Raw genomic sequence first — 27,084 nt, 5'->3', positions numbered from 1 at the left:
ACATATGTATATGTATATGTACGTACTTATGCATGTATGTACATATATATTATTTTTCATATTCATACAACATGAAAACAAGAAAAACACTTAAAAAGTTTCGACATCAACACCCAAAAGCTTATGGGGGCCAGGGACGAAGTTGGAAATAGAAGTGCTGGGCAAGGGCAAGTTAATGCAAAGAAGGGGCAAGAGATAGAAGGATGGAAACCAAATAAAAATGTGTTGGATAGGTCAAAGAGGCAACATGTGTTGTACATCAAAATGGTCGTAGAAAATGGGGGGGGATAAGAAAGCCGCCACTGGATTTGCAATTGAACACCATTTAAGCCCCCCGTTGATCTCTCGGCACGCCCATGCAACCCCATATGTATTTATATATATACTTTTGTGTAACTTTTTGTTCATATAACAAACTTTTTGCACACCAACAAAATAAAAAACAAAAAAATTGCCAATTGCATTTGAAAATCAAAAGAACAAAATTTATTTGCACATACCCACATACAAATGTGTATATATATACATATATATGCATATAAAAGTTGGCATAAAAAAATATATGTTTCCATATCAAATTATATACAATGTATCAATAAAACAAAGATGAGATACACATATGAATGTAAATATATATAGACATATACCCAAATGATTGAACAAGTTGAAATTCTGAAAGGGCGACCTATGGATAAACTTTTTTTACACACACACACACACGCATAGATAGACATAATTTAGGTAAAGACGGGCTTATTGTTAGATATATGTACATTAAAGGGCATTTAAAAAATATTTTCACAAACTTTAGACAATAATTTATGAGATTTAGTTTGGAATCAAGAGTTAAGCTTCTTAAAAACCATTTCCATATAGAATTGTTAATAATTTGAATATAAATTCGTACAATATGCGATTATATCTGATCCGCTTAAGTGGTTAAAAATCTTGTATAAAATATTAAATTACACTCTTGACTAAAAAAAATCGTTTTGCATGAAGAAATTTGACAAGCGATAACATAATAGATAAAAATAAGGAAACTAACTAAATTTCGCTTAGTCAAGTGAATGAAATATAGTATATAGATTGCATATCATTAATCTTCATCTTTTTTGATTTTATTCTCTCAAGATGGGCCCGTTTTCCAGTTTTGCTTAGACTTGGCCTCGTTTCCAAAAAAAATTTGCCCCTTTTTTTCGTCTTCGTTTTGATTTCGATTTTGGTAGAAAAATCAAATGATAAATGATTTTTCTCAATGCCTGTCAACGCCATAAAGTCATTCGGTTGTATTTTTTTTTTCCTTTTTCAACAATTTGTGAGAGTCCTTAACAAATTATGAAAATAAAAAATAAACACACAGACAGATGGTTACTAGAATTCCCTTCTTTTTACTCGATCGATCCACTTGAATTTAAAAGTAATGACAAGAGTCTGGGCAAAATGAATGGGCTGCCGCCTTCTTCTATGTGTGTCAGTGTGTGTGTGTGTGTGTGTGTGAAGGATAACGTTTGCCATATGTTGTCGGTTACTTTTCGACCAATTTACAAAGCAATGACAGTTACAACTTTAAATGGGTGTCATTACTTTCTTTCCGATATCGTTTTCAGTATCATTATTCATGTTACCCTCCATATACATATAAGCTTGTGTTAAGGATGTCATTACTCCCTGTGTGTGTGTGTGTGTGTGTGTGTCTGCATGTGTTTATGTGTGTGTGTTTACAATTTTAAAATACAGAGTTTAAGGCGAAAAGCCATCAAAAATTTAATTGTAAGACTAGTTTAATTAAGTCTTTGCCTTATGTCTTGGTTTCTCTCTAAATTTGTTTAACATTTTGCAGGGCATTTTTCTAGTCGTTGCATATTATTTCTATATTTGAGATGGCATATCATCATGTCATGACTTTTTTTTTACGTTTAACTTTTCTTATTTTTTTTCGTTTTTTTTTTGTGTTGTGTTTTTTGGTTTTGTTGTTGCACATTTTACTTTATTTTTGGCACTAATTTATTTACATGCGAGAACCCTTGAGTGCTGCTCGGTCGTTCATTCTGATTGATTGATGATGCTCTCGCTGTGACTCTGACTCGGCATTGGGGCTTGTGTTTTGTGTTCAACTAGAGAGCTACCGCACTACAAATCCCCTAACCCCCGACCCCCCTGAAACTTCCAGGCCCCCCTATCCATTTCACAATCTTGTATTGCCCCTTGTAGTCCCTGGGTTCCTTTGCTCCATTGCTGCCCGTTAGATCCTTGTATATTTGCTCTCTAATGTGCTTGCAGTGCCCAGACACAGTTTCACAATAATGACAAATGCTTTCGATATATATATATGGCCAATGCCGCCATTCCACCGCCATTCACCACAATCCCACACCATTCCATACACCTCCTTCCACCACACACACACACACAGAGAGAGAGAGAGAGAGTAAGAGATGTATGTATGTACACGCAGGAGACGTCTGTCCTTGCGTAGAATTTCCATAGTCCCTTGTCTTTTTATTTATTTTTTTGTTCTTTTTTTTTTTTTGTTTTTTTTTTGCCTTCACTGACTTTACTTGGGGTTTTTATTATGGGTGTCCAATGTGTTCGAGCTTTTGTTGTTGTGGTTCATGTTTTATGTTTGCTTCGAGTAGTGGAAAGGGAAAGCCATTGGAGCAGGAAGGATGACACAACAACAAGAACAGCAATTACAATGAGCCTGATTACAATTTGTCTGTTTCAGTTTTAGTTTAGTTCGTCTTTTTGTTGTTGTTTTTGTTTTCTGTTTTGCTTCTTTTTTTTTGCTGTTTTTTGTTTGCTTGCTTGCTGGTTTTATTTGTTGCTAATTAGCGTGGAGCCCATGTCCATGTCCAATTAGCCTGTCCACACGTACATAGTTGTCTTGTCCAGAATGAGGAAAGGGAAAAAACCACCACACAGATCCCGCACACACACACACACACACATAAACAAGCAATCACTATTCAAAGTGAAAACTTGCTGCTTCTTTTGTGGCCTGAATGAGATTTTTGTCCTTTACAATTTAGGCTTCTGAATTCTTTTCATCCTTTTCTGCATGGTTTTTATCTTTTTGTTGATTTAATTGTCATGTGTGGTGTATTTACTTGAAAAACGTCTTAATATCTTTATATGTATGTACCTCTGTGACATTCTTTTTTGGTGACATTTTTCCTTTTTTTTTTGTGTGTTTTCCCGAAATTATTTCCAAAAGGTCTTACAAAACGGAAATAGCCGAAATGGAGACAGTCCTTTGAAGTGTCTGCGTTTGAGCCAAACAAAATTGTCCCACAAATCGCTAAATCTAATAAATCTTTAACTAAATCAGCAACAACAACAAAAACAACGGCAACAACAAGTCATATGCATTTCCAATAGGTAATATTCGCAACTGAATAAAACCAATAAATAATTAAACAAGAACAAAAAGAAGAATATACAAAAAACCAAAAAAAAAAAAAAAAGAAATACAAAACATTTTTTTTTTCTTGGAAAACAGTAAAACTACTTAGGCTAAGCTGCTAAAAAGAAAAGTAAACCAAACAAAAACCAAAAACGACAAAACCAAAAGGGGGAAAAGTCAAAAGGTAAGAAGAAATCTTCTCATACCTTTTGTGGGTATGTCTAATCAAAAGATGTTTCAAATGAATGTAAACTGAAAGCTTTTTAAAAGTAAAAAAACCAAAAAAAAAACAAACAAAACAAAAAACAAAATAATACATTAAAGAAGGTAAACGAAACAAGCCAAAAAGAAAAAAAAAACTGAAGATAAATCCAAAGCGCCTCACATCAAATCCGCACACACTAAATATATAAAACATGAGTGTAACTAAAAACAAATCTAACTAAACTTAAAACAAATGTTGTGTAAAAAGTTAAAAACCAAAATTCCCAAAAAACAAGAACAAAAGTCATCAGAACTTAACATTAACAAATGAAATGAAATGTCATACATATATACACACATATATTAAATAAGTTTTAAAGGCAACAACTAAATAGCAAAAGGAATTTGTTATTAACTAAATTTTTTTCCTTTTTTTGTCTTGTTTTTGCAATTGAACTGTGGGAATGTTAACAATGCAAATGCAAAGGATATAACAAAAAAATGAATGGAATTCCAAAAAAAAAAAAAAACTGTTGTATTTATGTTGTTGTGTTTTTTTTTTTTAAGTATACTTAACAAACAAAAATATGGTAAATGGATATCTATATACAAGACAAAAAGCAACATACAAATAAAACAAAAAAAAAATGGGAAGAGAAAGAAAAAAAATAATTGGAAAAAATGTAAATTATGCATTAAAATTATACACATTAAAACATATTTATATGTATTTACTTATTATTATTATTGATTATGAAAGATATAAATGTTATTGCATATACATATACACCTATATACACTATATGAACTGGGGCCTAACACCAAAGAGAAGCAAAAAAGAAATCGATTTGAAAATAACCGAAAATAGAAAGCATTTTCAGCCCGTTATTTTGACATCGATATACACCATATACATGAATATATATATATATATATACATATATATACACACATTTTGATTTCTTTGTAATCTTGTTTATTCGGCCAGTTTAATATACACAAACATATACATTACAAATATATATATATACATATATTTAACAGGATGTCATACAAATGGCTGAATGCCTTAATCCACCTGCCCAAAATTATGCCATACATATACAATGAAGATACCAGGCTAACTCCGAAATACACAGAAAAGCATACTATGCGATAAGTATAGCATACTTTTGGGCAGGCAGGATTAAGGCATTTAGCGATTTCTGTGACATACCCAATATTGATTTTGATAAAAACATAAAATTCAATGCTTATGTGCCGCCAAAAATGACACAAACCAAACAAAAACTTCGTATTAAAAAATCTAAAAACAAAAACAAAAGTTAAACAAAAAGTGCTCAAACAAAAATAATTATGGAAACGCCAAAAAAAAAAAACAAAAACAAGAATTTTATTAGCAAAAAGTAAGCTTTATTTTATTTGCTCTGTTTAAAAACTAAACAACAAAATAACTAAAACTAAATCTATTAAACTATTAACTATGTAATTATATTTTCAAAATGCTTGCTCTTCACTTTCCATCTGGCTTCTATGTAGAATTATTGCGTTTTTCGTTTCCCCCCTCCAAACAAAAAAAAAAAAACAAAAATCCAACGAAAAAGAACAAAAAATAAACAAAACAAAAACATCACCAAGTCACTATGCAACAAAAATCAACTTTGATTTGTTTTTCAAATAATATGGCAACAATTTTTCAATGTTTTTGAATCGATCTATATACATATTACCACCAAATGACCACAACTAACCACCGCTGGTTGGGATTACTATCACCAACACCAGCAATAACTGTCGATGAGAAACCAACAATGGATAATGGCCAATAGATATAAATAATAACTAACAAATAGTTAACCCTCTCTTGTTGAATATACTGTTAATTTGTTAACTTCAACTAGATGAAATCGCTTAAGCAACACAGCAATTATTGATTGTAGATGATTGATTACTAATAATGGCTACCTACTTAGTGCCGGATTAGCCATATCGAAAGTTGATTTATTCTCAATTAATTTATTAGGAAAAGTTTAAGTTGAAAAATTCGCAAAAACTCCTAACTTTAGGAATTTGCAAATATGTCAAATTTTAATGGAGTTTTGAAGACAATATCTCGTTTTAATGCTTTTAAATTGGAATGTCAGTCATTTTAAAGTTTGTTGAAAGTTGAAAAGTTTCAATTGACACAATTAATGCCAAAGTACATCAATTTTATTCAACATAATTATGCGCTAATATGGATTTTTTTAAAAATGTATGTCTTTATTTGAAAGTTAAATTGATTTTCTTCAATCTGCATTAAAATCTCAAAAACTACATATTTTATACACGTCCTTAATTTCAAATTGAAAACAACGAAAATTTATATTTTCTGGATTGCTCTAACCCGTGCTGGCTTAATCCTGCACTGTACCTCATTTATTAATAATAAATGTCTGAAACTTCACAAACACTGAATATTTCAGTAACTAAGAGTATTTAATTTTGCTTTTAAACAAATGGAACAGCAACAGCTTCAGCTTTATGCCCAATATTGTTGTTTTTGCTGCATAGTGTCATTTATTTATTTGCTTTATGATTGGATAATTATCTTTACACACACACACACACATACATAAATTTTAATAACTAAACTAAAATTATAAATGTGCTTAAATAAGAAGTAATTAAAAACAAAATAAAAAGACAATTTAAATGTGTACAAAAACTTAAAACTTAAATTTTAAACAACAAATATACAAATACATTAAAACCAAATTCACTAACTAAAACTAAAACAACAATTGTTTGTGTCAATATTTGTTTATGTGTGTGTCTCTTCTAAGTGTTTAGCATTAACAAAAAAAAAAAAAAAACAAAACAAAGCAAAGCAAAAAAAATATTAAACAAATCAAATCAGATTAAAAACAAAATACATAAATTTAAAAAAACACAACCTAAACAAACATTGATAAGCATTTAAGACCACATCAACAAATTTCTTTGGTTTTTTTTATTTTTTGTTTTTTTTTTTGTCCTGTTTTGAATAGCTTCTTGCTTTATTTTCAATTTTATACTTTAAAAAAACGGAACTTAAGAAACTAAAAACACACAAAAAAAAAAAGACAAGGATATTCCTTTTACAAAACAAACAAAACAAATGTTAACAGTAAACAAAAAGAACAAAAGAAAAGAAAAAAAAAACAAAAACAAAATGAACATAACAAAAACGAAACGATTGAGTTTTATTTGCAAAAAGAGTGATTTTTTGTAGTGAAAATATTTTATACACGTAAAAACTACGAATGAATTTTTTCGGTTAGAGAAGAGGGGGGATAAGTAAAACAGAAAAAGTAACAACAAAACCAAATGAATATAGCAAAATGTTAATTATTACGTATATATATTTTTTAAGACAAATTGTTCAAAAGAGAAAAGCGGCAAGGAAAACGGCGAAAAAACAAAAAGAAAAAAAGAAATGTTTCCATTAAAACAGAGAGAAAACAAACAAACAACAACAATTTAGTATTAAACAAATGCAAAAAAAAGAAAAAAGGAAACCTTTACGGACAAATTAAAACAAGTAAAACAAGTTAACATTACATTATATAAGTAGTTAGTAATAATAATGAAGACAAAAACTTACACAAAATAAGCTAAAAGTCACAAAAATGAAAAACAAAAAGTATAAACGTTTATGTATACAAAATGTTGTTTTTTTTATTAATGTTATTAAGTTACACACCAACACACACTTAACGAGTGCATTTTGTTAGATGTTTAACATAAAATCGAAATCAATGTAAAAAAGAAAAAACCAAAAAAAAAAAAAAAAACACTGAATCGCTAAAATAAAACAAATTCTTCAAGCATAACGAATTACATAAAATTGAAAACAAAAACAAGATGGCAAAAACCAATATGTGTAACAAACCTAAAATGTATTTCGAGTTACTAAAATGAACAAAAACAAAAACCTAAGGAAAAACAAACACATAACGAAGAAAGCAACACTTTTTTTAAACAAAACGAGGTTCACGTCTGTATTGATGTAAAATTAAGTGGGAAAACTTAAATTAAAAGCAAAGTAAAAAAAACTATGAAATATACATAAATACATACATTGTTGTGGTAGTTACAGTGTGGGCAGATGCGAGTGGAAAAAAAAGAAGAAAACTTACACATGAATTAATTTAAAAAGAACAAACAAAAACGAAAACAGAAACCAAAACTTGCAATAAATGTGTATACAAAAAAAAATTAACGACTTTTCTTTAAATCTTTCACATTTAACCGCCTAATTTTTCACTATTGTCTATCGATATAAAATCGATTGCTAATTATCGCTAAGAATGATACGATAGAAAGCGATGACAAAATCATCGATCTATCGACCGGGATATCGAGGGAAGCCCCAGCGCTAGGCTCGGCCATTTTGTCAAAACTCCCAACGGCATCCAGACGTAAGTTTTTGCGCTAAAAATTAAAATAAACCTTAAAACGTTTCGGATATGAAAAATAAAAGCATATTTTTTTATATTAAACACTGATGTTCATCACATTGTTAATTGAATATGTGTTGTGAAGAAGTTTCATTGAATATGATAATACTTGTTGAAAAAACGAAATCCACGTGGACTCGGTTTTAAGGTTTTTGTGGTTAGGTTGAAAAACTGTACGGTTTTCCATTAATTTTATTTAATCCTCATTTCTCATTTACTTTCCCAGGTTCCGTAACTCTGTCCACGTTAAAATGTCGGGAGGCTTAGATATATTGTCCCTTAAAGAGGATGACATTACCAAGATGTTGGTCGCCACCACCCATTTGGGTTCGGAGAACGTCAACTTCCAGATGGAGCAGTACGTTTACAAGCGCCGTGCTGATGGTGTGAACATCATCAATCTGGGCAAGACCTGGGAAAAGCTGGTGCTGGCTGCTCGCGCCATTGTGGCCATTGAGAACGCCTCAGATGTAAGTTATAGAAACTGCTTAATATTTGTATTAGCAAAAAGTATGGTTGAGAGGGTGAGGCGGCGTGTCATACATGATGAGTTTTACACTAATCTTTCGGGTATGAAATTTAATGATTTCACTCTTTACTACTGATTTATGATGCCAAACCTAAATCCTCAACTCAATTTTTGAAGACTTAATACACTTGTAGTCAAGCAAAGAGCTAATTTACAATCTTTTGTTAGGTTTTCGTCATCTCATCGCGTCCGATTGGTCAACGTGCCGTGCTGAAGTTCGCCAAGTATACCGATACTACTCCCATTGCTGGCCGTTTCACTCCTGGTGCATTCACCAATCAGATCCAGCCCGCTTTCCGTGAGCCACGTCTCTTGGTTGTCACCGACCCCATGACCGATCACCAGCCCATTATGGAGGCCTCGTATGTCAACATTCCCGTGATTGCCTTCACCAACACGGACTCGCCTTTGCGTTACATTGACATTGCTATCCCATGCAACAACAAATCTCCCCATTCTATTGGTCTGATGTGGTGGTTGTTGGCCCGTGAGGTGCTCCGTCTGCGCGGTACCATCTCCCGCTCCATTGAATGGCCCGTTGTGGTCGATTTGTTCTTCTACCGCGATCCCGAGGAGGCTGAGAAGGAAGAGGCTGCCGCCAAGGAGCTTCTGCCACCACCAAAGATCGAGGAGGCTGTCGATCATCCAGTTGAGGAGACTACCAACTGGGCCGATGAGGTTGCTGCCGAAAATGTTGGCGGTGTTGAGGACTGGAACGAGGATACCGTCAAGACCTCATGGGGCAGTGATGGTCAGTTCTAAATGTCTGACTAAGTAGACCAATCCACTTGAATGTAATGGTGGTTATCAGGCGGTTACACAGCATAAATAAATGCCATCATTTATGTTTCTTTAAAAATTCTTCTGTGCAAGTCACGTGTTTTTCGTTGGTTTGGGGTGCGCCACTTAGTTGCCTCACAAATTAGAGCGGGATGGACTATATGCAGGCTGGATAAACAAATACCAGAGAGGAAAATGCCTTGAGTAGTTGGTATTTCTCTTCACGCTGGATATTTTTCACCATAGACAGTAAATAAATTCTACAAAAAGATTACAATAGATAAACTCAACTTGCTTTATTAAAATTTCCTTAGTACTATGTTCGGAACTTAACACTCTTGGTAACAGTTGATTTGATACCAGAGATTTCGCCACCGTAACGCTGCACCTCCTTGCGTACAGCACGAACGGCACCCTTACGCCGAACAAGAGCCTTCCGATATTTGCCGCGATGTTTGACACGAGGATTGCGTAGCTCCCGCTTGCGATGTGGTGTGAGGCCCTTATTTTTAGCAATTTGGTATGTGATACCTCGTCGTGCATCACTCTCTGCATTATCCTCGTCTTCTTCATCATCATCATCATCATCTTGGTTGTCGTCTTCGTCTGTAAGATGCTTTTCGGTCTTTTGGTTATCCTGCAGCACTTCAGTTTCATATTTATTCAGTATTTGTAGTTTTGCCTTTCGCTCGGCAACATTTAACACTGTAAAAGCATCGCCGTCCTGAATGCGTTCCAGCAGGGCTTCCAACTGGGGTCGTATATACTCCTCGTAACGTGGATTAAGCTGCTCACGAAGCTGCTTTAACTGCACCAAACGCTTGACTACAGGATGAAATTTGACATTGACACGCTTTGCCTTTAATAGCAGGTAGAAAGACACATTCGAACAGTAGGTAACGAGGACATTATGATAAAGGCTGGCAAACTGAAGAGCCGGCACCATGGGAACATTATGATTGCGTACATAATTGAGCACAGGTGTGATTAGCTCCTGCACTTCGACAATATGCTGCTGAAAGTCGTGGGTAAGGCCCACAAACTCAGGTGAATCTTTTTGAAGTAGTTGTAGCCGCTCACGCTCATTTAGTCCAGTTAGATCGGTGGTGATTCTAATGCCTAAATCATCAATATTCTCATCATCGTCGTCTTCGTCTTTGCTGTATTTGCTGCTAGGCACGGGCACATCATCCAGTTGAAAATCAGCCTCGCTCATCTGCTTGGCTAAGCGTAATTGTATCTTTTTGGCCTCCTCTTCCTCAGCCTTGGCCAGCTCTTCCTCCTGAACATTGTAGCTATTATAGTCTGGATCCACAAAATCAGTATTGTAGTAGGTGCTGCGTTTACTGCCCCAGTCCATGGTGTCCGGCAAGTCGCCATCATCGTCCTCGGCCCCCTCAATGTCACTGTCCCGCATCAGATCGCCTACATCATCGTCATCTTCTTCATCCTCACTGAAGGCAAGAACCTCTTGCTTGGGATCCTGTTTGTTACGTTGCTTACGGTCTTTGCGCAAATCCTCTAGTATTTCCCGCTCCTCATCATCATATTCCTGCTCGGATCCAGTGATATCATAGTCATCTCCGTCGCTATCCATTTTAAATTTTGCAATTTAAATTAAATCAAATATATCAACACGTGCGGTAAACAAATTAGTGATGGGCAAGTATCATAGTCAACTATCGCAAAAATAATGAAATGTTATCGACATGATAGTATGGCAACGACATACAGTTACAGTTATTTTCCAAATAAATCCGACGCCTTGAGTAATAAGCACGAGTTAGTCTTACGCTATAATTGTTGACATCAAAATCCGCAAAATGCAGGAGAATCACGAAATTGATGAAAATGATGAGGATCAACCCAATCGTAGAATGAATGCCTTTCTGAAGCGTGCCGAATCGCACGCCGCGATTCCTTCATACGCATTGGTTAGATGGCATTTATCCATTATATATATGTACATATGTATAGTGATATGTTTAATCTACAATTCTTTTCCCAATCTTTTCAGACTGATGCCGTCTTTTCAGCAGACAGACCAAAAGACGCAGCTACCCTAAGCAGTAAGATATTGCCGTTAAAACTGTTTGATACAGGACAAGAAAATGCAGGAATAAGGATTATTATAACCGAGATTTATACTCCTTTCCAATTCTGGTTCCGATTTGATGGCTACATTGATGAAGTTATAAACAAATTAAGCGGCGATTTATAGTAAGTATCCTGGTGTCTTTAGAATTCTGGTTTTTTTAACCGTACTACTTTTTGCAGTGAGTTTTACAATCAATCCAGCAGGTATTTAAAAAACTATGGCAATCAATTGCCCAACTATTTCATTAAGCCCGGTTATATTTGTGCTTCGTGTTATACTATAAACATGTCATGGCGCCGTGTTCGCATTTTGTCGGAGCCTATGATAAGTAATGACATTGTCTCGGTTTTCTATATAGACTATGGTTCCGAGGCAGAAGTCTCACGCACAAACCTGCGTTTTCTTCCTCAAATGTATACTGAATTGTCGTCATTAGCTGTTCGCGGCTGCCTCTCACATGTACATCCCCTCGGTCCGCATTGGCCAATGAATTGCATTAAAAAATTCAGACACTCTCTGCTGAACAAACAGCTTTATGGCCATATTGTCGAATTTGATCATGAAGAGAGCATCGCTTTCATGAGAATTTCTCAAAATGAGAACATGTCACCATCGATCAATAAGCAAATGGTGGAGGCTAAACTAGCCGGTGAAAGTGATCACTACACCAAAAAAATGAGGGAATTCCATTGTGGACGACGCATTCGATATATGCGAGAGCGTTTACCAAGGTCAGTTGATTGGTCGTCCTTGATGAAAGCAACAACTCTTATAAACTTTGTCCAATTTCAGCTTTGACATGCTCGAAAATGGTTGTTATCCAATGTGGGGTGAAGATTTTGAACAGAAATTTGATGATATTATAAACGATCCAGAGTTTTATGTGAATTACCAGCCGCCGAAGATAAAAAATCCATTTTTATGGCGCCTCGAAAAGGCTTTGGAATCATGGTTGGTCAAATACAAAGAGGAAGAGGAAGTCTGGCGTCAATTGTATAAAGAAGCAAATGTCAAATTGCTTAAGGAAAATGAACAGCATGTCCAGAAAATAATGTCGGCCTCTAAAGCAGTCGAAGGTAAAGATAATAATGGGTAAGAGTCTAGAAAACTAGACAAAATCTTCAAAAGAGAAATTCTTGACTTCACTTTTTTTTGTAATTGCCTAGAAGAGCTTTTTGTTTTTGTTTTGTTTGTGAATGCTTTCTTTTGTTTTGTTTATAAAAATATAATGAGGTATATACTTATTATCAAGCATATATCTATATGTATAATCTAGAGCTAAATGAAAACTTTTATTTTATTTTGACATGTATAATTTTTATGGTTATTTCATTTAACAACCCGGTCTTGGACTGCTGTTTCAATCAATCTCTCTCGATTAAGGTCGTCGTCTGGTATCTATTCTATCGTGGGGGCTGGGCTGCAGTTACAATAGAAATTTTTTGCTCTTTTCCTTGGGGTGGGGGAGGATTTGCAAAAAAGGAAAATTGTAGCCACCTACAACCACCCACCCATAGCGACAGCTTGCTGGGAGGGAAAGGGGGGGGACATCGACATATATATGTGGCAATGTATTCCTGATTAGTGAGCGGATTTATCGGATTTTCACTGATCGAATACGGCTCGACGCAGCTGGGCCAGATCGTAGCCCTGCGGCATTTGGCTATAGCTCTGGTCTGTCTGCTCGGTGGGTCTCTGCTCGGAGGGCAGAATAAACTCTCGATGGGCGCGCTGGGGGCTATCTGCTTGCCAGAAGACGTTATCATGACTGAAGTCTTCGTAACTGCTGGTACTAAATCCTACTGGATTTGGTCCAATGATTCCCATGCGCCTAGCAGGCTGAGACGCAGTTATTGTGTCTGATAGGCCATTGCACGAAACACTGCGATGATTCTGAAAGCGTGCTAACGTGGAGAGGTTTAAAGAGATTTGCCGCCAGAGGGCAGAGGCTCGACTACTCGTGGGCCGTGGTTGAGTCATACCCACACAATCCTCGTGATCAGTACGCGGTGGAACAGCCAGTGGTGGTTGATAAGCAGCTATTGTGGTGGACAAATGGATGCCATCCTCATTCATATTGGACACGAAGCTATTTTCTTCCTGTCGACGCAAAACGCGAGGTTCCGTGCAACATAGGGCCCGGGAGTCCTGGTTGCTGGCAGTCTCAGTACACTCTGTGCTTGGAGCCAATGGGGCTGTATGCATCTCTGTGTCAGAACCATCATCCAGTATTGCCAAATTTGGGATAGTCAATTTATGGTATTCCATTGGGGTAGAGCTGGCCCGCCGACTCATTTGGCGCAAGTCCTGCTCCCCCTCGGAGTCGGAAACTATTATGGGGCTCGTGGGCATACTATGGGACAACGGCTGAACTCCATGCAAGCTGTTCAAATTTCCATAGTTCAGACGCCTCAGCAGCTTAGCCCGTTGCTGTTGAGTACAGGATGAGTTAATAGAAGGCACAGCCATTTGGCTACTCGACGATGCTCTGTCCCCTTGCTCTACAACAGCGGAATTCCCTCCCAATCCCTCCGAAAAGAGGCCACCGGTCAAACGCCTTTGACGTCGCAGAACCTGACGCTGAATATTATGCTTGGACTGGGCATTGCCATAGCTAATCCTTTTGGCTGCTCTTTCGCGCCGCTCGACAACTTCTCGCCGAGCATCGGCCACCGCCTGCATCTTAGCCGTCATTCGAAGTTCCGTGCGCAAGAAACTACCTGCTCCGGTCTCGGCTAGCTCGGCATTGCGTCGCGATATCTCCTGACCCAGCTCCTTGGCACGTGCCAATGCCTCTAGCCGTTGATTGTACTTTTTTCTTTCAAGATTCGGACCACCCACCGTCAAATGCTGGAGGCGTCGGCGTGTCGCATTTCTCAATTGAATGCGTCCAGTGGAAGAGTTGGAACTTGCGCCGCAGCCATTGCTACTGCCACTGCCTGAAGGGCTTGTCGATGTCATTGCCGTCTCTTTGATGTCCTCGATTTCGCGGAATAATCGCTTCAAACGCACCTGCCGCATCTTGAGCTCAATGGTCCGATCGTTGAACTCCTGAATGCGTTCATATTCCTCACGGAGACGCTGCAATTGACCGTTCTTCTTGCTGTTGTTGAACATTCGCCGGAAATACGGCGTCGACCTGATCTGATAGGACATCTTTTGGGGCCGGGTCGCTTGCCTAAGAAAGATTGGAGGATCAGCAGAGAAATACGTGTTTACGTTTTGGTTACACACAATAATTTAGATATTTCTATAAGGTGATAATGGTTCAAAAATTGGATTTTGTCCCGTTCTTGTTTTCTTTTTGTCGTTTTGTTTTTTTTTTTGCGTGCACTTGGGAATTTAGCAGTGTCCTAAAATTTTTTGGTGAAATGTTGTACAACGAAAATTATTTTTCATGTGTATGAGTTTAAGTTTTTTTTATCACTAAATTAAATGGAAAATAAAATTAGAAGACATGTTTCGTTGACGAAAAATGCCAAGGCCTGCTAAGAGAAAAACTATTTTCTTTAAAAACTAACAATTTTTGTAATTTCTAACATTACCCGCCATACACGGAGTTGCCAGAAGATGAAATTTTTAACTACATTTCGATTGGAAACGAAATTTTGTAATTAGAATACTAAATGAAAGAGACAATTATTTACTTAACAATTATAATTCAAGTATTTGAGCCCAAACAGCAATATAAATAAAAATGTTATTTGGATATGAACTTGAACTTCAGGAGATACTTGCGCTTAAAAAAATGTCGTGTTTAAACATTTCTCCCAAGGAGAACTGTTTAAATTGATCATTATATATATTTAAATTTATCTTAAATTATTTAGCATGAAATAATAGGAATAGTAAAGGATAATTGAAACTCTTAAAACAAAAAATAAAGACATTATGAAACTAGATACTAACATCCATTTTTTGTAACTGACTTTGAAAATATTGATTGAAAATGAATTTTTATTTTGGGTAGTTTTTGTTCAGTAGTTTTTGAGAAATTATGGGCATTGATTTGAAAAACATGGTTTTGAAAGAAAGAGTTTAAAGTATGATATTATGACATTATCCTTTCTTACAAAAATGCTTATCTTCTTCAATTGTAATGGACATATTCTTGGCAAGATCTCCCACTAGGGTCTTCTCCATCTGATTTATACTCATGTTCCAAAAGACTTAAATTTGAAAAAACTCCCACAAAGAAACAGAACAGAATTTGTTTTTACACATAAATCATTTTGTTTATTTTTTGTTTTCGGTTTTTTTTTTGTTTTGTTTTTATGTTTTTGTTGAATTGAATTATTAATGGTAATTTCTATATAGTTTTTGTTTCTTTACTGAAATGCTTTGCGTTTCCCCACATTCTCTTCTTTCTCTCTGTCACTCGCCTAATTTATAGCTTTATGTACATATGCAAATATATGTATTTATCTCTTCTTATTGGCGCTTAGCTTTTGCATGCTCTTTAAAATATTTTTATTATTACTGTTAAGTAGTATTTTTATTATTATTAAGTTTTGTTTTAAACACTACAATGTAATTTATTAAAAGGGCAAAGGAAAAAGAAAACTAAAAAAAAACCGAATCATTGGTTTTTAAATACATTTTTTTAATATTTACTTTTTTTGCCTGTATTAAGTATTGTATGTTATTTATTTTATTATTTTCTTTGAATTCAACAATAAAATCATTAAATTTTTCGGTTTTCTTATAGTATTTCTGCCCATTTTTTATATAAATAATAAATTTTTTATATGCATTTGTTAAATATTATTGAAATTGGTGCATATTCATTTAATGCATTCACATACATGTGTTCTGGTTGTGAGTGAGTGAGACTACGCTTGGCTTGCTCTCTCTTTCTCTCTCTATCTATTTTTCTCTTTCTTTTATTATACCCTTGCCAAGGTCTTTCGATTTAGCTATGATAATTATTAATTACATAGTACATATTTTTCTTTCTCAGTGTGTGTGCATCGGACTTCTTGCGTCTTACATTAGGAACAATGAATAAAAAAAAATAAAAATAATCTATTGTGATTTACAATTGCATATAGGCGATAAGAAATGATTATATGCACGTAGAAACTATTTCACTAGCTTCTTTACAATCGGACATAGTTTATCTTTATGTGTGTATATATATTAAGGATTAAACCTATGCAAGGATACAATATACAGATATTAAATTCGAAATAATCGAAATTTGACCTTTGCTTTTAAGCACTTATTTCATTCAGATGGCAACTATGATTTGCATTTTGAATTTAAGTTAATTATAATAATTTATATATTATAAACTCATTTCATTTTGTGTGTGTGGGTTTTTTTAGTTTTGTAAACTTATACATTTTTGTTGGTTTTTTGCTGTTGTGGTTTTTGTTCTTTTGTTTTTGTTTTTTTTGTTTTTTGCAAAATTAAATCATTCACAAACAATTACTAGAGTGTTTAAAATAAAGAAGTGCAGTTTGCGCCTTGGTTTGGGTTTCTCTTCTGTTTCTCTATTTTTGTTTATCGCTTCTTGTGTGTGTTTTCATTATTTAGTATTATGATATTCTTTTTGTTTTTCTTTTTTGCATTTTTATGTATTTTGTTATTAGATTCTTTTCTCGCTCTCTTTAAATTCTCTCATGCTATTTCCTTCTATTACGCTCTTTCTTGTATGTGTGAGCTTTCTTCCTTACTCTGTTGCATTATCTCGCTCGCTCTCCCTCTCCTTCTCTCTCTCTCTCTTTCACCCTCTCTGTATGTTCCTCTATTGACGACGTCAATTCAATGATGGCATATGCATATTATGCCAATTTATTTCAATATTAGGCCATTTCGTCTGTAGGCAAGTGACCATGGGATTAGAGGTGCATATGGATTTGAGATCACCTTCGAGCAATATGGCTGATCCGTAATAGTAGCGAACCTAGTTTGGTAAAGGAAAAAAAGGTTAATAATTGTTGCACTTTCGAAATGAATGAAGAAGGGTTAGCCAAATTGTTAACTATATATGCCATAGAGGCGGGATTGCCCATTTTTTTTTTGTATATACATTGACAATGACTCACTTTTACTACGCAGTTCAATTGTTCAGCAAATGACGAATGTTCTATAAGTTAGATCATACTAAATGTAAGCTAACAAAACAAGTGATGGAATTCTAATTTGAATGTCAGTCAAATGAAGCTTTACTTGCTTTCATCAGTTCATGAACAACCTAAACAAACGTAGACTGGGATGGATACGGCTATTATTTGTGCCTACTATCATTTGTCTTATATATGTATGTATGTATATATTTTTTGTATGATTTTGTTATCATATTCTTTGTGCTCACCTTGTTGCCTTCATTGGAGCCAGGAATGCCATTATAATGCATTAATTCGAAAGTATCCGGTGTTGAGCGACTTTCGAGTGGGAAAAACTCATCCATGAACGCATTTAGCAATATAATGCCCAAATTTTCAGGATCCAGACGCTTTTGCATTAGACTGACACTGTAAATGAAATATAAATTTGCCAATTTAGATGATCCAGGGACAATTGATCACATTTAGGAAATATATTATAATGAACTTACTAGCCTGGCTCGCTAACCAAATTCAAGGCAGCTAAAACATCCCTAAGCATGGTGCTTGATATGAAATTGTTACCCTCTGGATCGTAAGATTTGAAAATTCGACGACCCGTCTCGGATGGTGTCTCTGCTGAGACAAGCCTCTTTTCGTTGCTAAACAGAACTGTAAACAGAACATTTAAATTGTTAACAAATTTAGAACACTCTACTCTTTGTTTTTTTTTTTTTTGGGATTATTAACCTACCTGTTAAATGCGTATCAGAGCCCATTACCCAAACGGGAAACCGCGGATTCTTGAAGAATGAACCCACCGTACAGTAGCGCATCTGTTCCATTAGGGTAATGAAACCGATATCGCTTTGTTCCGAAATGCCACGCAATTTTAAACCGCCAACATCTTGCTCATTGTCCCATACATGGGCCACCGAACGGCCAGTTAACATTAGGTTTATCAACGATTGTGCCCCATAGCCGTAGGTGCTATGAATTAGCGGCTCCGATGTATCCGATATATCAGCAGTAACCTGTTCGATGCCTTTGGTAAGGAATACTGAATACATAAAGACCAATACGCCAAACGTATTCGATAGTTGACTATAGTTTTCGGTATAATAACGCGCCACCTCATTAATGTCATCAAAATGTATGGTATGAAGACGCTCATGGAATTGCTGGGATGTTATATCCATGTCCAATTGTCCGGTGGCATCATCGTCATTTAGGCTATTGCTGTTACTATTGCTGCTGCCGCTGCCGCTGCTATTACCCTGAATTATATCGATCACCGAAGCTGGAGTAACCTCAACACCTTGCTCTATTTCAATATCGTATGCTGCATCTCCAGCACCAGCACCGGCAGCAGAACCACCAGCCACCTCCTCTGCTATGACCTGCGACATTGGTGGAGGTTGCGCCGGCGGCGTACTTTCTTTGGTGATCCTAGCGGCAGAGCTGGGATTCGGCTTTGGATTACGATTACTTTGTGTCGTCTCTGTTGTGGTGACAGTGCTGCTAGTCGTATTGCTTGATGGCAACACTGATCGGCGCAATAGATGAACAATACGATATCGGCGTGTTTGGCAATTTAACAATATATTGCACAAAGCTTGAATAAGCAGACTCTGGCTTTTTCCAGAAGATATCTGGAATGGAACAACAAATATTTACTTATAAATTAATTGTACATGTCGAATTGATTTTACTATCGTGTCTATACCATGATTTAATTGGAGGACAAGAAGTATATAAAAACATGTTTCTAAATAAATCCTATTAGAATTTCATGACTCAAATGAGAACTAAGCTCGGGAATACTAAAAGAACTCATTTAACATCTCCAATAGGATTTTCAAATTTTCAATTCACTCGACCAAAGCATTCGGAAACTTAGAGGGAAAGGCAATGTTAGCTAAAGTTCACTTAAATGATTTCTTCTGTCAGCGCTTTTTGGAAGAATCTAGAAGCAATTGGTCCTTTAAACGAATGCACATGATGTTCATGAAAATTTAGATGCAAAACATTATCCACAAACTAATATTTAAGAATACTATTTAAAGTGCTATTTAAAGTGGCTCCTCCATCTGGCCGTAGTTTTTCTCTTGCCTTTTTGTTCTTACCTCTGCCAACTTGATGCCTGGCATATCCATGATAATTATCTTAAGCAAATACGCCTGGACGGGCGCTATCACAGCACATGGACCGCCCTGTTTTTGCACCAATGCCGACGGTTCCACATCACTAAACTCGAATCCTGTCAAGAAAGAAATGCAAAACCAATAAAGTGAATAACAAGACAGCACTAGAAATAGAGTCCGAGGGGAAAATGGGGAAGACAAAAAGGAAAAACGCGCGCATTTTCATCAGTGAGCAGATGCAAATGGTTGGGCGGACAAGTAGGTGGGAGTGGGAAGTTAATGGCTGAGGGTGGGTATGGTGGTTTTATAGTTACCTTGAGACCAACGCTTAAATACATCTTCGCGCACGCCGTCGCCCCATAGCAGTTGTATTATATCACGAAGTTCGCGGATATCTTTCACATTTGGCTGCATTAATTGTATTCCACCACTTCCTTCACCGCTAGCAACAGATGCTCCTGCGGCTCCTACTCCTACTCCACTCATGCTGCTTGTGGTAGGTAATTCCTGTTGCTGTGCACTCGCCGATGCTGCTACTGATATTGGTTGCGGTGCAGCTGCTGCCCCCACTGTCGGTGCCCCTGTTGCCGATGCGGTATTGTGCGATTCCAAGGCTGCCGACGCCAATGCAACGCCCGTTGCTGGTAGTGCAACTTTTGGCGAGACAACAGATTTGCCACTGACTTTGTCGCTACAGCTGCGCTCCCGTTCAATATCGTCGGACATTGCTCTCGCTCAACTCTCTCACCTGGTGTTTGTGTGGTTGCGTGGGTGGCTGCGTTTTTGAATTTTATTCTGCGATCTAAGTATTAAATTTTCCTATTTTCAGGCCGTTTATTTTTTTTTTATTTGTTTGTTAGGTATGGGGTCGAAGTGAAACACATTCGATTGGTATTTATCGGCAAAAAAAAAAAAACATATTTGTCAGCTGGACAATACTGTTGCCATTTTTTAAAAAAAATAGGGGCATGCAATAGTAGGTATCGATAATTTAAGTATAAGAGGGGTAGGTAACCCTTGAAAATTGACAGTCCTATTTAAAGGGATTTTAAAATTAAAGGTGTTATTAAATTAAAGGTAAAGGTTTTTACAAACATACCCAAACTTTTTTGAGACCCTTGGAAATTCCTATCGATAGGTAAAGTCTTACCGTAAATATCAAAACTTCTGGCAGCACTCAACGCGCGAGTGGCAATTGCAAAGTGTTTTGCAGTCGGTCAAAAAAGGAAGAAGTAAATTAGTTTTTTTATTAAACGTTTTAGGCAAATTTTAGAATGACCAACGAAACAACTAGCACAAATGTGGCCGATCGCCTTAAATTAGGACCTCGCGATGGCGTTACCTATCCGATAATAATGAAGTACTGCGGTCATTGCACCATGCCCATAGAAGTAAGCAACAACCAAAAACATTCTATATTACCCGTTCTATTACAATTCACACTTTCAATTTTAGTATTGCGAATATTATCCAGAATATGACAAGTGCAAGGATTGGCTGGAACGTCACATGCCCGAAGATTTCGAGCGTTTGAAAATTGAGGAGGAGCAGGCAGCTGCTGATGGCACAGATGATGACAAAAAACGTCAGAAACGAGGAGGCAAAGGGTTGCTGCGTGTTAAAAAGAAGGAGGATGTGCCTAAGAAAATTTGTGTCTCACGTGCGGCACGTGGCAAAAAGAAGTCTGTCACTGTGGTTACCGGCCTGAGTACCTTTGGTAAGATAGCAACTGCAAGGGATTTCTTAAAAAACTTTTTTTTATTAAATTTCTGTATTTTCCTTGGCGGCGGCAAACAGATATTGATCTCAAAGTAGCAGCAAAATTCTTTGGAACCAAATTTGCTTGCGGCTCGTCTGTCACAGGTGATGACGAGATTGTTATCCAAGGAGATGTAAAGGATGAGCTCTTTGATGTCATACCTGAAAAATGGGCTGAAATTGATGAGGATGTTATTGAGGATTTGGGCGATCAGAAGCGTTAATCATTCATCACAAGCAAAATATTCTCAAAAAAGGAAAAAAATAAAGATTTTTTTTTCATAATATATATATAAACAGAATATTAAATGTTAAACAAAATACATATGGATTTAGGAGGTACTATTAGATTGTGTTGTCTCGGCGACAGCCACTGATGGTGGTCCGGGATCAAGGCCATGGAAGTGTTTGTAAGTTAATTCAATAATTTTGCCATTCTGCTCATCGGTCAGAGGCGCCTTGTTATCATCTATGAGCTGTTAGTGGAGAAAACAAGGACATACAAATTACAAGGAATAGATTAAACAAAGGAAGATAGCTTACTAGTTGTGTGTGAAGTGCACTGGTTGGTGGATCATTCACCATTTGCAGGATTTCATATGACTTTAAGCGATAGGAGCTCAGATCTTTAACGTAACTAGTAATGGCTTCGCATGTCTGGGTCTTACACGGCGATTCCTCTAAGTATTGTAGGGCCTGGAATTGCAATTTATTAAAATAATATTTCTCTCACAGTAAAGTTGTTGAATGTTGTACCTCGTAAGTTACTGTGGCTAAGTTGCGCATGCCAAATTTCTTTTTGGTACTCTTGATCTTCTGGAGCAACTGCATCACCTCAAGATTTGTCAGATACGACTGGGTGGCATTGACTCTGGTTAGAAAAGTATAAGTATGCCTTTATCTTCATAATTTGTTGTCAATAGTGAGAATTATACTTACATTTCCATGCTATTTTTGCATATACTTAGCCTATTTCACTGAATAGTTCAAATTGTCTCAGCCACCAGTTGAAAAACATCGTGTATAAACGAGGAATGCAGAAATATCGATATATGGCCAGACGATTATACTATCGTATGAATATAATGGCGTAATACTCAATTTCGTAAATGGAAACATTTTTTGTTTGTAATTTTAAATAGTGGCCAATGAAATATCTATATGTCTATATCTAAAAAATTGTTTTAGGACAATTTTGGATTTTACTGATAAGAGGGCTAAATTAACCGATAGTTTATCGAAACAGTCTGGCAGCGCCGTATTAAATGCAGGTACTTTTTCAACACTAAATTTCGAAAAACACAAAAAACCATTTACCGGTTTTAAACACGAAATTATTTCAATTACTCAGGAGCTATGACAACGGACAAGGACAAAGACAAGCTTAAACAACGTGCCGCATATATAACACGGCGTCGTGGTTCATCAAATAGAATTAGTAAGTACAGTGACTTTGCATCTTTTAACTTTAGTGAACAACAATTGTGTTTGCATTAGACCCACTTGACGATGCAGCTGCAGGCGGCATGGGGAATTGGAAATCCAGCACCGATGGACAACGGCAAGTTCATCGTCGACGCCTGCGTCGTCTGTTAAAGAATTCCCAGGCCAACGATAATGACATCAGGGGAATCATCAAATCAAATAATATGCCGTGGTCCCTCAAGCGGCAAAGCCATGCCCTGTTCCTTCTAATTTCTGCGATTTGCTTGGGTTGCACTCTGTCGTATTACAACCAGAGCCTGACAAAATTCCTGCAGAGCTATACAAACCAATATCAAGATATTGTGCATAACAAGTTGAACTATTGTGATGGTTCATTAGCTTTGGGTGAAATGTTTACTGAATTGCGGGGACATGTTCTTTATCAGGACATTGCTTTAAATCAACTGGAGCGTGTTATGGCCAACAATCAATCATTTCAGTCGATTGCCCTGGTGGGCTCATCAGGATTGGGCAAAAGTTTAACTGTTCGACTGCTTCGAGAGCTATTTCCTTGGCGCGAGAATGTGCACGCGATAAACTGGCATTATCATATGGAAGAGGAAATTGATACAATTTGGTCTAAATTCCATTTTTCACACTGTGGACGTAATCTTGTGATTATCGATAATATGGCCATGGGTGATCAAGATTTTGTCAAAATTATTAACGAGGCTGTGCAGCAGCGTGCCTTGTCCAATGGCACACCAGAAAATAGTGCGAATTCCCAACATGTGACTATGATATATGTATTTAATATGAATCGCATGATCCTATCTAATCAGGAATACGACGAACAATTGAATCAGCTGCAGCAAGAGCTATCAGAGCCAACTCAAATGATTTCATATAGCACGTTTCAGCGTCATCATTTGGAGCAGTGCATCCGTCACGAGGTGAAAATGAAAGATTTAAATTTATCTGAGAATTATATCGAAGAAATGCTCAATACAACAGATGTTGAGATTTCAGGCTGTAAGACTGTCTATGCCAAAGTTCTTATTTATGGAACAAAGACTGACAAGGAATAGAAAATTACATTCCACAAATAACAAATCTACATTTAATTAGACAAAATGAAGAGAAACTTAAAATTTTAATATGTAGACCAATGAATTTATGTAAAATGTGTTCTCCTTTGATATATATACAAATATGTATACCATATATATCACAGGCAATACCTATATCCATGACATTTGTGTAGTAATAAGCCGATACTGATAATTGTAATTAAAAAATAAGTTATACAAACACACGACATATACAAAAACAAAACGAAATTAAAGCTAAGATCTTAAGACTTATAGTAGTTATGACCCGATTTAAAAATAGTTTTTAGATTTGATATTGATCTTGCTGATAAATTAAGGTCAGTGGACATCCTTAACTCTTGTGATGTGTGCTCTGTGAATGACCGGCTTAGGTCAAATGTGGCAAAAGAAAAGAAGGCGTTCAAAGTTCTTGGAAGCGTTATCAGTGTTCGCATCCAACAATCATGTTAATCATCAAGACTAGCTAAACGGGCCACGCGCAGCGTGATGATGACTGGTTGACTTGATTTGGTGTGCTTTTGTTTTTGGTTCTCTGATTCGGTTTATGGCCCCCTCAAAACAAAAAAAAATGAAGAAACAACAAAAAACCGACACCATATACATACATATAATCTGTCATCCCCCGTATTTTGGATTGCATGTGGCTTACTCCACATACTCTTATCGGGCGTCGTTTGGCGCCGCCGTCGATTTAATATTTCATTTGTGCTACATACAAAAACACAAAAAAAGTAACCATGGCCCACAAAAACTACCTATTCATATACATATAGACGTGGGTATTTGCTTTATTTTATGTGGCCCAGGGTCAAGTCCGGCTCCGTCCGTGTTATAGTTAATTTTTTGCACTCGCTTCCGTCTGGTGACCTTGCTGGAGGCCTATGCCGCTTGCATATTCCGAATCTAAATTGAAATCGGAGTGAAATCAATGTACCTGTACCTACTACTGGGTGGGTGGGTGTTTCTGTGGTTAGATGTTGGTGCCTGATCAGAAATTTAATAAAAAATATAAATGTTTTGTTGTATTGTAATTTGTCAATTAAAATGACAAAATGCATAAATGGCGATTAACTAATTGCTCGCCAATTAAATTACAGTATTCAGACACAGTTAAAATTGCCATATAAAATGGTACGAGATGAGACTATTGGATGAAGTGCATCATGATGCTTCTCTCATTGCCATTAAGCAGAGTTTTCTTTGTCTCGTTAGGACTCATCATTGGACTGGCAAGCATTGGGGTAAATAAAAAGAAAAAAATATGTTTGGCAAACATTTTAATCCTCTTTCTTGCTCTTGTTCCCAACTTAGTGTACTGTCTATGAGATCATTGGCGATGAGAAATCTTTGCTGGCCACTTGTGATCCATCTGAAGATATGGGAAATTTGGCAATGAATGATATTGTCGACTTGAGTGATTTAAGTTTCACATTAGATGAGGATATGGAAACTGTCTATGTGAGTGGTGATGTAAAGGTTCTATTGGATATTCCCCATAATGCCCCGATCAAGATGGAGGTGGAAGTGTTTCGTTTGGAGCGTGGTACATGGATGCCAACCATTATAACAATCAAGAGGAATAATCTATGCGAATCTCTAAAGGATCCACGGGAATTTTGGCATGTTTATCTCATGCAAATATCAAAAGGCCAGATAAAATGTCCACCCGATCAGGGAGTAAGTATTGATTTTCAGAGAAGTTATTAAACAGTTTCTCACCCCCCTCTCTGGGTCTTTCTCTTTCTCTTTCACCCCACAGGATATATACACACTAAACAATTTAACCAATCATTTGATTATTAAAAATCTACCGCGTTGGGATATTGAAGGCGATCTTAAGGCTATAGTTCATTTCAGTATCGATAAGCATAAATCGTGTACAGCCGTTTATAGCAAGGTTTATGTAAAATAAGAAGATGCGGCAAGATATTATTCCTTCTGACTTCAGACAATATATAGCACATTAACTAACAGTAGCACTAGGGCACCAGTGCCTTTTACGTATCTACATATATCTTAATGGTTTGCAAATAAAAATGGAATATAAATATATACATACATCCGTACATACAACACGTATGTACATACACATATCAAATATATTTCATTCTTCCGTAATCCCATTAATCCTCATGCGACTTAGTTGACGTTTTCTTTATTTATTTGCCAAAAAGCTTAAAAATCGGGCGCCGTGCTCTCATTATGTGGCGCGTGATTTTATTGTCCTTGGTGAAAATAATTTTATCGTTTTGGATTCCCTAGTTTTTAGTTATTTAATTTCTAGAATCTAGATTGCTATCTTTTCGCAGTGCTCCTCCCATTTTCATTCTCCATCTTTCTCTCTTACCAATTATTCGTATAGACTTAAGTTTGATTGAATTTAAAGATTTTTAACCTTTTGCTTATTGTTTCTTAGTTCATATAGTTTAATTTTTCAATTTTATTATATTATATCAGTTATGAGAACTCTGAATTTTTTAAAAATCTTACAACTTTTTTTATGACAAAGGAAACTTAGAATAATATGCAAAAACGTATTGCTATTATTTACATGCGAATCGTTTTTCCCGATTTTCTTCCTTTTATACTTAGCTTGTTTGATAAATTATTAAAAATTATTGTAAAAATGATTGTCATATTACGTAAAAAAGTTAATATAAAACTTGTTTAAAGTTTAAAAAAAAAATTCGATAAAATTGCTGCTAGTATTTTGTTTGATTTTCTTAATACCTAAAAACCAAAATTAGAAACCTTTTTTGTTACAAGAAAGTTTTAAAAACGTTTATGTTTTATATTTAAATATGAAATTTAACAACCATTTCTTGTGTTTACATAAAATTGATATAAAAACTTTGACTTTCCTGTCTATTGGACGTTTCATTCAGGGACCGAAAATAATTATTTTTAAAATGATCGTTGAAAAAATCATCGATATGAAAGCTTCAACTCTTATTTTTGAACTTAAATTAAACCTAAAAAATAGCTTTCATTTTCGATTTCATTGCAAAAGCCAAATGTTATGGTTAACAATGTGAGTGCATATTGCATGATTGTTTTCTTTTTTTTTTTTTGGGTTTGTTTTGTGATCTCCTAACAA

The 27,084-nt window shown here is 35.9% G+C and overlaps 10 protein-coding genes across 14 annotated transcripts in view; 6 read left to right on the top strand and 4 right to left on the bottom strand.

Annotated features, from left to right (window-relative positions):
- The window catches only part of LOC6652797 (glutamate receptor ionotropic, NMDA 2B), a 33,926-nt gene extending 30,501 nt beyond the window's left edge, over window positions 1–3,425 (top strand). For both annotated transcript variants that reach the window (XM_023181425.2, XM_002075499.4), the window contains exon 10: window positions 3,218–3,425. In XM_023181425.2, coding sequence (XP_023037193.1) covers window positions 3,218–3,260 — 43 coding nt within the window. In that variant the 3' untranslated portion in view covers window positions 3,261–3,425. The remainder of the gene's footprint in view (window positions 1–3,217) is intronic.
- Window positions 3,426–7,981: 4,556 nt separating this feature from the next.
- Window positions 7,982–9,481, top strand: LOC6652795 (40S ribosomal protein SA). The gene is made up of 3 exons (XM_002075498.4): window positions 7,982–8,052; window positions 8,318–8,561; window positions 8,789–9,481. Exons 2-3 carry the CDS (start codon window positions 8,343–8,345, stop codon window positions 9,380–9,382), a joined length of 813 nt encoding a protein of 270 aa, XP_002075534.1. The 5' UTR covers window positions 7,982–8,052; window positions 8,318–8,342; the 3' UTR covers window positions 9,383–9,481.
- Window positions 9,482–9,671: 190 nt separating this feature from the next.
- LOC6652794 (something about silencing protein 10) lies at window positions 9,672–11,073 on the bottom strand. Its single transcript, XM_002075497.3, has one exon. It carries the CDS (start codon window positions 10,995–10,997, stop codon window positions 9,717–9,719), a length of 1,281 nt encoding a protein of 426 aa, XP_002075533.1. The 5' UTR covers window positions 10,998–11,073; the 3' UTR covers window positions 9,672–9,716.
- Window positions 11,074–11,146: 73 nt separating this feature from the next.
- LOC6652792 (tudor domain-containing protein 5) lies at window positions 11,147–12,773 on the top strand. Of its 3 annotated transcripts, none has more exons than XM_023181429.2 (4): window positions 11,147–11,334; window positions 11,418–11,620; window positions 11,678–12,229; window positions 12,291–12,773. In XM_023181429.2, exons 1-4 carry the CDS (start codon window positions 11,224–11,226, stop codon window positions 12,592–12,594), a joined length of 1,170 nt encoding a protein of 389 aa, XP_023037197.1. In that variant the 5' UTR covers window positions 11,147–11,223; the 3' UTR covers window positions 12,595–12,773. The 3 variants fall into 3 exon arrangements, with proteins under 3 accessions (XP_023037197.1, XP_046867600.1, XP_046867599.1); XM_047011644.1 differs by lacking the exon at window positions 12,291–12,773 and having other exon boundaries at window positions 11,678–11,701; window positions 11,857–11,981; XM_047011643.1 differs by lacking the exon at window positions 11,147–11,334 and having other exon boundaries at window positions 11,560–11,620; window positions 11,678–11,701; window positions 11,857–12,229.
- LOC6652863 lies at window positions 12,765–14,932 on the bottom strand. The gene is made up of 2 exons (XM_023181428.2): window positions 14,733–14,932; window positions 12,765–14,676 (listed from the first exon to the last, which is right to left on the bottom strand). Exon 2 carries the CDS (start codon window positions 14,652–14,654, stop codon window positions 13,104–13,106), a length of 1,551 nt encoding a protein of 516 aa, XP_023037196.1. The 5' UTR covers window positions 14,655–14,676; window positions 14,733–14,932; the 3' UTR covers window positions 12,765–13,103.
- A 2,113-nt stretch (window positions 14,933–17,045) lies between these two features.
- Window positions 17,046–20,594, bottom strand: LOC6652862 (ubiquitin carboxyl-terminal hydrolase MINDY-3 homolog). The gene is made up of 6 exons (XM_002075493.4): window positions 20,007–20,594; window positions 19,675–19,808; window positions 18,303–19,200; window positions 18,061–18,220; window positions 17,818–17,977; window positions 17,046–17,406 (listed from the first exon to the last, which is right to left on the bottom strand). Exons 1-6 carry the CDS (start codon window positions 20,416–20,418, stop codon window positions 17,260–17,262), a joined length of 1,911 nt encoding a protein of 636 aa, XP_002075529.1. The 5' UTR covers window positions 20,419–20,594; the 3' UTR covers window positions 17,046–17,259.
- Window positions 20,595–20,783: 189 nt separating this feature from the next.
- Window positions 20,784–21,739, top strand: LOC6652861 (density-regulated protein homolog). 2 transcript variants are annotated; one of them, XM_047011663.1, is made up of 4 exons: window positions 20,784–20,830; window positions 20,955–21,083; window positions 21,148–21,409; window positions 21,490–21,739. In XM_047011663.1, exons 2-4 carry the CDS (start codon window positions 20,967–20,969, stop codon window positions 21,672–21,674), a joined length of 564 nt encoding a protein of 187 aa, XP_046867619.1. In that variant the 5' UTR covers window positions 20,784–20,830; window positions 20,955–20,966; the 3' UTR covers window positions 21,675–21,739. The 2 variants fall into 2 exon arrangements, with proteins under 2 accessions (XP_046867619.1, XP_002075528.1); XM_002075492.4 differs by lacking the exon at window positions 20,784–20,830 and having other exon boundaries at window positions 20,862–21,083.
- Window positions 21,740–21,750: 11 nt separating this feature from the next.
- On the bottom strand, window positions 21,751–22,488 carry LOC6652860 (DNA-directed RNA polymerase III subunit RPC9). Its single transcript, XM_002075491.4, has 4 exons — window positions 22,390–22,488; window positions 22,207–22,321; window positions 21,994–22,146; window positions 21,751–21,926 (listed from the first exon to the last, which is right to left on the bottom strand). Exons 1-4 carry the CDS (start codon window positions 22,395–22,397, stop codon window positions 21,783–21,785), a joined length of 420 nt encoding a protein of 139 aa, XP_002075527.1. The 5' UTR covers window positions 22,398–22,488; the 3' UTR covers window positions 21,751–21,782.
- A 184-nt stretch (window positions 22,489–22,672) lies between these two features.
- Window positions 22,673–24,244, top strand: LOC6652859. The gene is made up of 3 exons (XM_002075490.4): window positions 22,673–22,721; window positions 22,802–22,888; window positions 22,948–24,244. Exons 2-3 carry the CDS (start codon window positions 22,807–22,809, stop codon window positions 23,961–23,963), a joined length of 1,098 nt encoding a protein of 365 aa, XP_002075526.3. The 5' UTR covers window positions 22,673–22,721; window positions 22,802–22,806; the 3' UTR covers window positions 23,964–24,244.
- A 72-nt stretch (window positions 24,245–24,316) lies between these two features.
- On the top strand, window positions 24,317–26,039 carry LOC6652858. Its single transcript, XM_002075489.4, has 3 exons — window positions 24,317–25,228; window positions 25,299–25,664; window positions 25,747–26,039. The coding sequence occupies exons 1-3, from the start codon at window positions 25,139–25,141 to the stop codon at window positions 25,897–25,899; spliced, it is 609 nt and encodes a 202-aa protein (XP_002075525.3). The 5' UTR covers window positions 24,317–25,138; the 3' UTR covers window positions 25,900–26,039.
- Window positions 26,040–27,084: the final 1,045 nt, after the last annotated feature.

The sequence above is a fragment of the Drosophila willistoni genome (genome assembly GCF_018902025.1).
Source record: "Drosophila willistoni isolate 14030-0811.24 chromosome XL unlocalized genomic scaffold, UCI_dwil_1.1 Seg142, whole genome shotgun sequence".
NCBI classification, from domain to species: Eukaryota; Metazoa; Arthropoda; class Insecta; order Diptera; family Drosophilidae; genus Drosophila; species Drosophila willistoni.
The sequence above is the reverse complement of the archived record's forward strand: the minus strand, read 5'-3'. Positions and strand labels throughout refer to the sequence as shown.

Coding starts and splice junctions, on each gene's coding strand:
- LOC6652795 (XM_002075498.4), top strand. CDS start 8,343: ATGTCGGGAGGCTTAGATATATTGTCCCTTAAAGAGGATGACATTACC. Junction 8,562..8,788: donor CCATTGAGAACGCCTCAGAT/GTAAGTTATAGA, acceptor ATCTTTTGTTAG/GTTTTCGTCATCTCATCGCG.
- LOC6652794 (XM_002075497.3), bottom strand. CDS start 10,997: ATGGATAGCGACGGAGATGACTATGATATCACTGGATCCGAGCAGGAA.
- LOC6652792 (XM_023181429.2), top strand. CDS start 11,224: ATGCAGGAGAATCACGAAATTGATGAAAATGATGAGGATCAACCCAAT. Junction 11,335..11,417: donor CGATTCCTTCATACGCATTG/GTTAGATGGCAT, acceptor CAATCTTTTCAG/ACTGATGCCGTCTTTTCAGC. Junction 11,621..11,677: donor AAATTAAGCGGCGATTTATA/GTAAGTATCCTG, acceptor TACTTTTTGCAG/TGAGTTTTACAATCAATCCA.
- LOC6652863 (XM_023181428.2), bottom strand. CDS start 14,654: ATGTCCTATCAGATCAGGTCGACGCCGTATTTCCGGCGAATGTTCAAC.
- LOC6652862 (XM_002075493.4), bottom strand. CDS start 20,418: ATGTCCGACGATATTGAACGGGAGCGCAGCTGTAGCGACAAAGTCAGT. Junction 17,978..18,060: donor TTGGTTAGCGAGCCAGGCTA/GTAAGTTCATTA, acceptor TTTCATTTACAG/TGTCAGTCTAATGCAAAAGC. Junction 17,407..17,817: donor GCTCCAATGAAGGCAACAAG/GTGAGCACAAAG, acceptor TTACCAAACTAG/GTTCGCTACTATTACGGATC.
- LOC6652861 (XM_047011663.1), top strand. CDS start 20,967: ATGACCAACGAAACAACTAGCACAAATGTGGCCGATCGCCTTAAATTA. Junction 21,084..21,147: donor ATTGCACCATGCCCATAGAA/GTAAGCAACAAC, acceptor TTTCAATTTTAG/TATTGCGAATATTATCCAGA. Junction 21,410..21,489: donor TACCGGCCTGAGTACCTTTG/GTAAGATAGCAA, acceptor GGCGGCAAACAG/ATATTGATCTCAAAGTAGCA.
- LOC6652860 (XM_002075491.4), bottom strand. Junction 22,147..22,206: donor TAGCCACAGTAACTTACGAG/GTACAACATTCA, acceptor TTGCAATTCCAG/GCCCTACAATACTTAGAGGA. Junction 21,927..21,993: donor GTGCACTTCACACACAACTA/GTAAGCTATCTT, acceptor CTCCACTAACAG/CTCATAGATGATAACAAGGC.
- LOC6652859 (XM_002075490.4), top strand. CDS start 22,807: ATGACAACGGACAAGGACAAAGACAAGCTTAAACAACGTGCCGCATAT. Junction 22,889..22,947: donor TGGTTCATCAAATAGAATTA/GTAAGTACAGTG, acceptor TGTTTGCATTAG/ACCCACTTGACGATGCAGCT.
- LOC6652858 (XM_002075489.4), top strand. CDS start 25,139: ATGAAGTGCATCATGATGCTTCTCTCATTGCCATTAAGCAGAGTTTTC. Junction 25,229..25,298: donor TTGGACTGGCAAGCATTGGG/GTAAATAAAAAG, acceptor TTCCCAACTTAG/TGTACTGTCTATGAGATCAT. Junction 25,665..25,746: donor AATGTCCACCCGATCAGGGA/GTAAGTATTGAT, acceptor TTCACCCCACAG/GATATATACACACTAAACAA.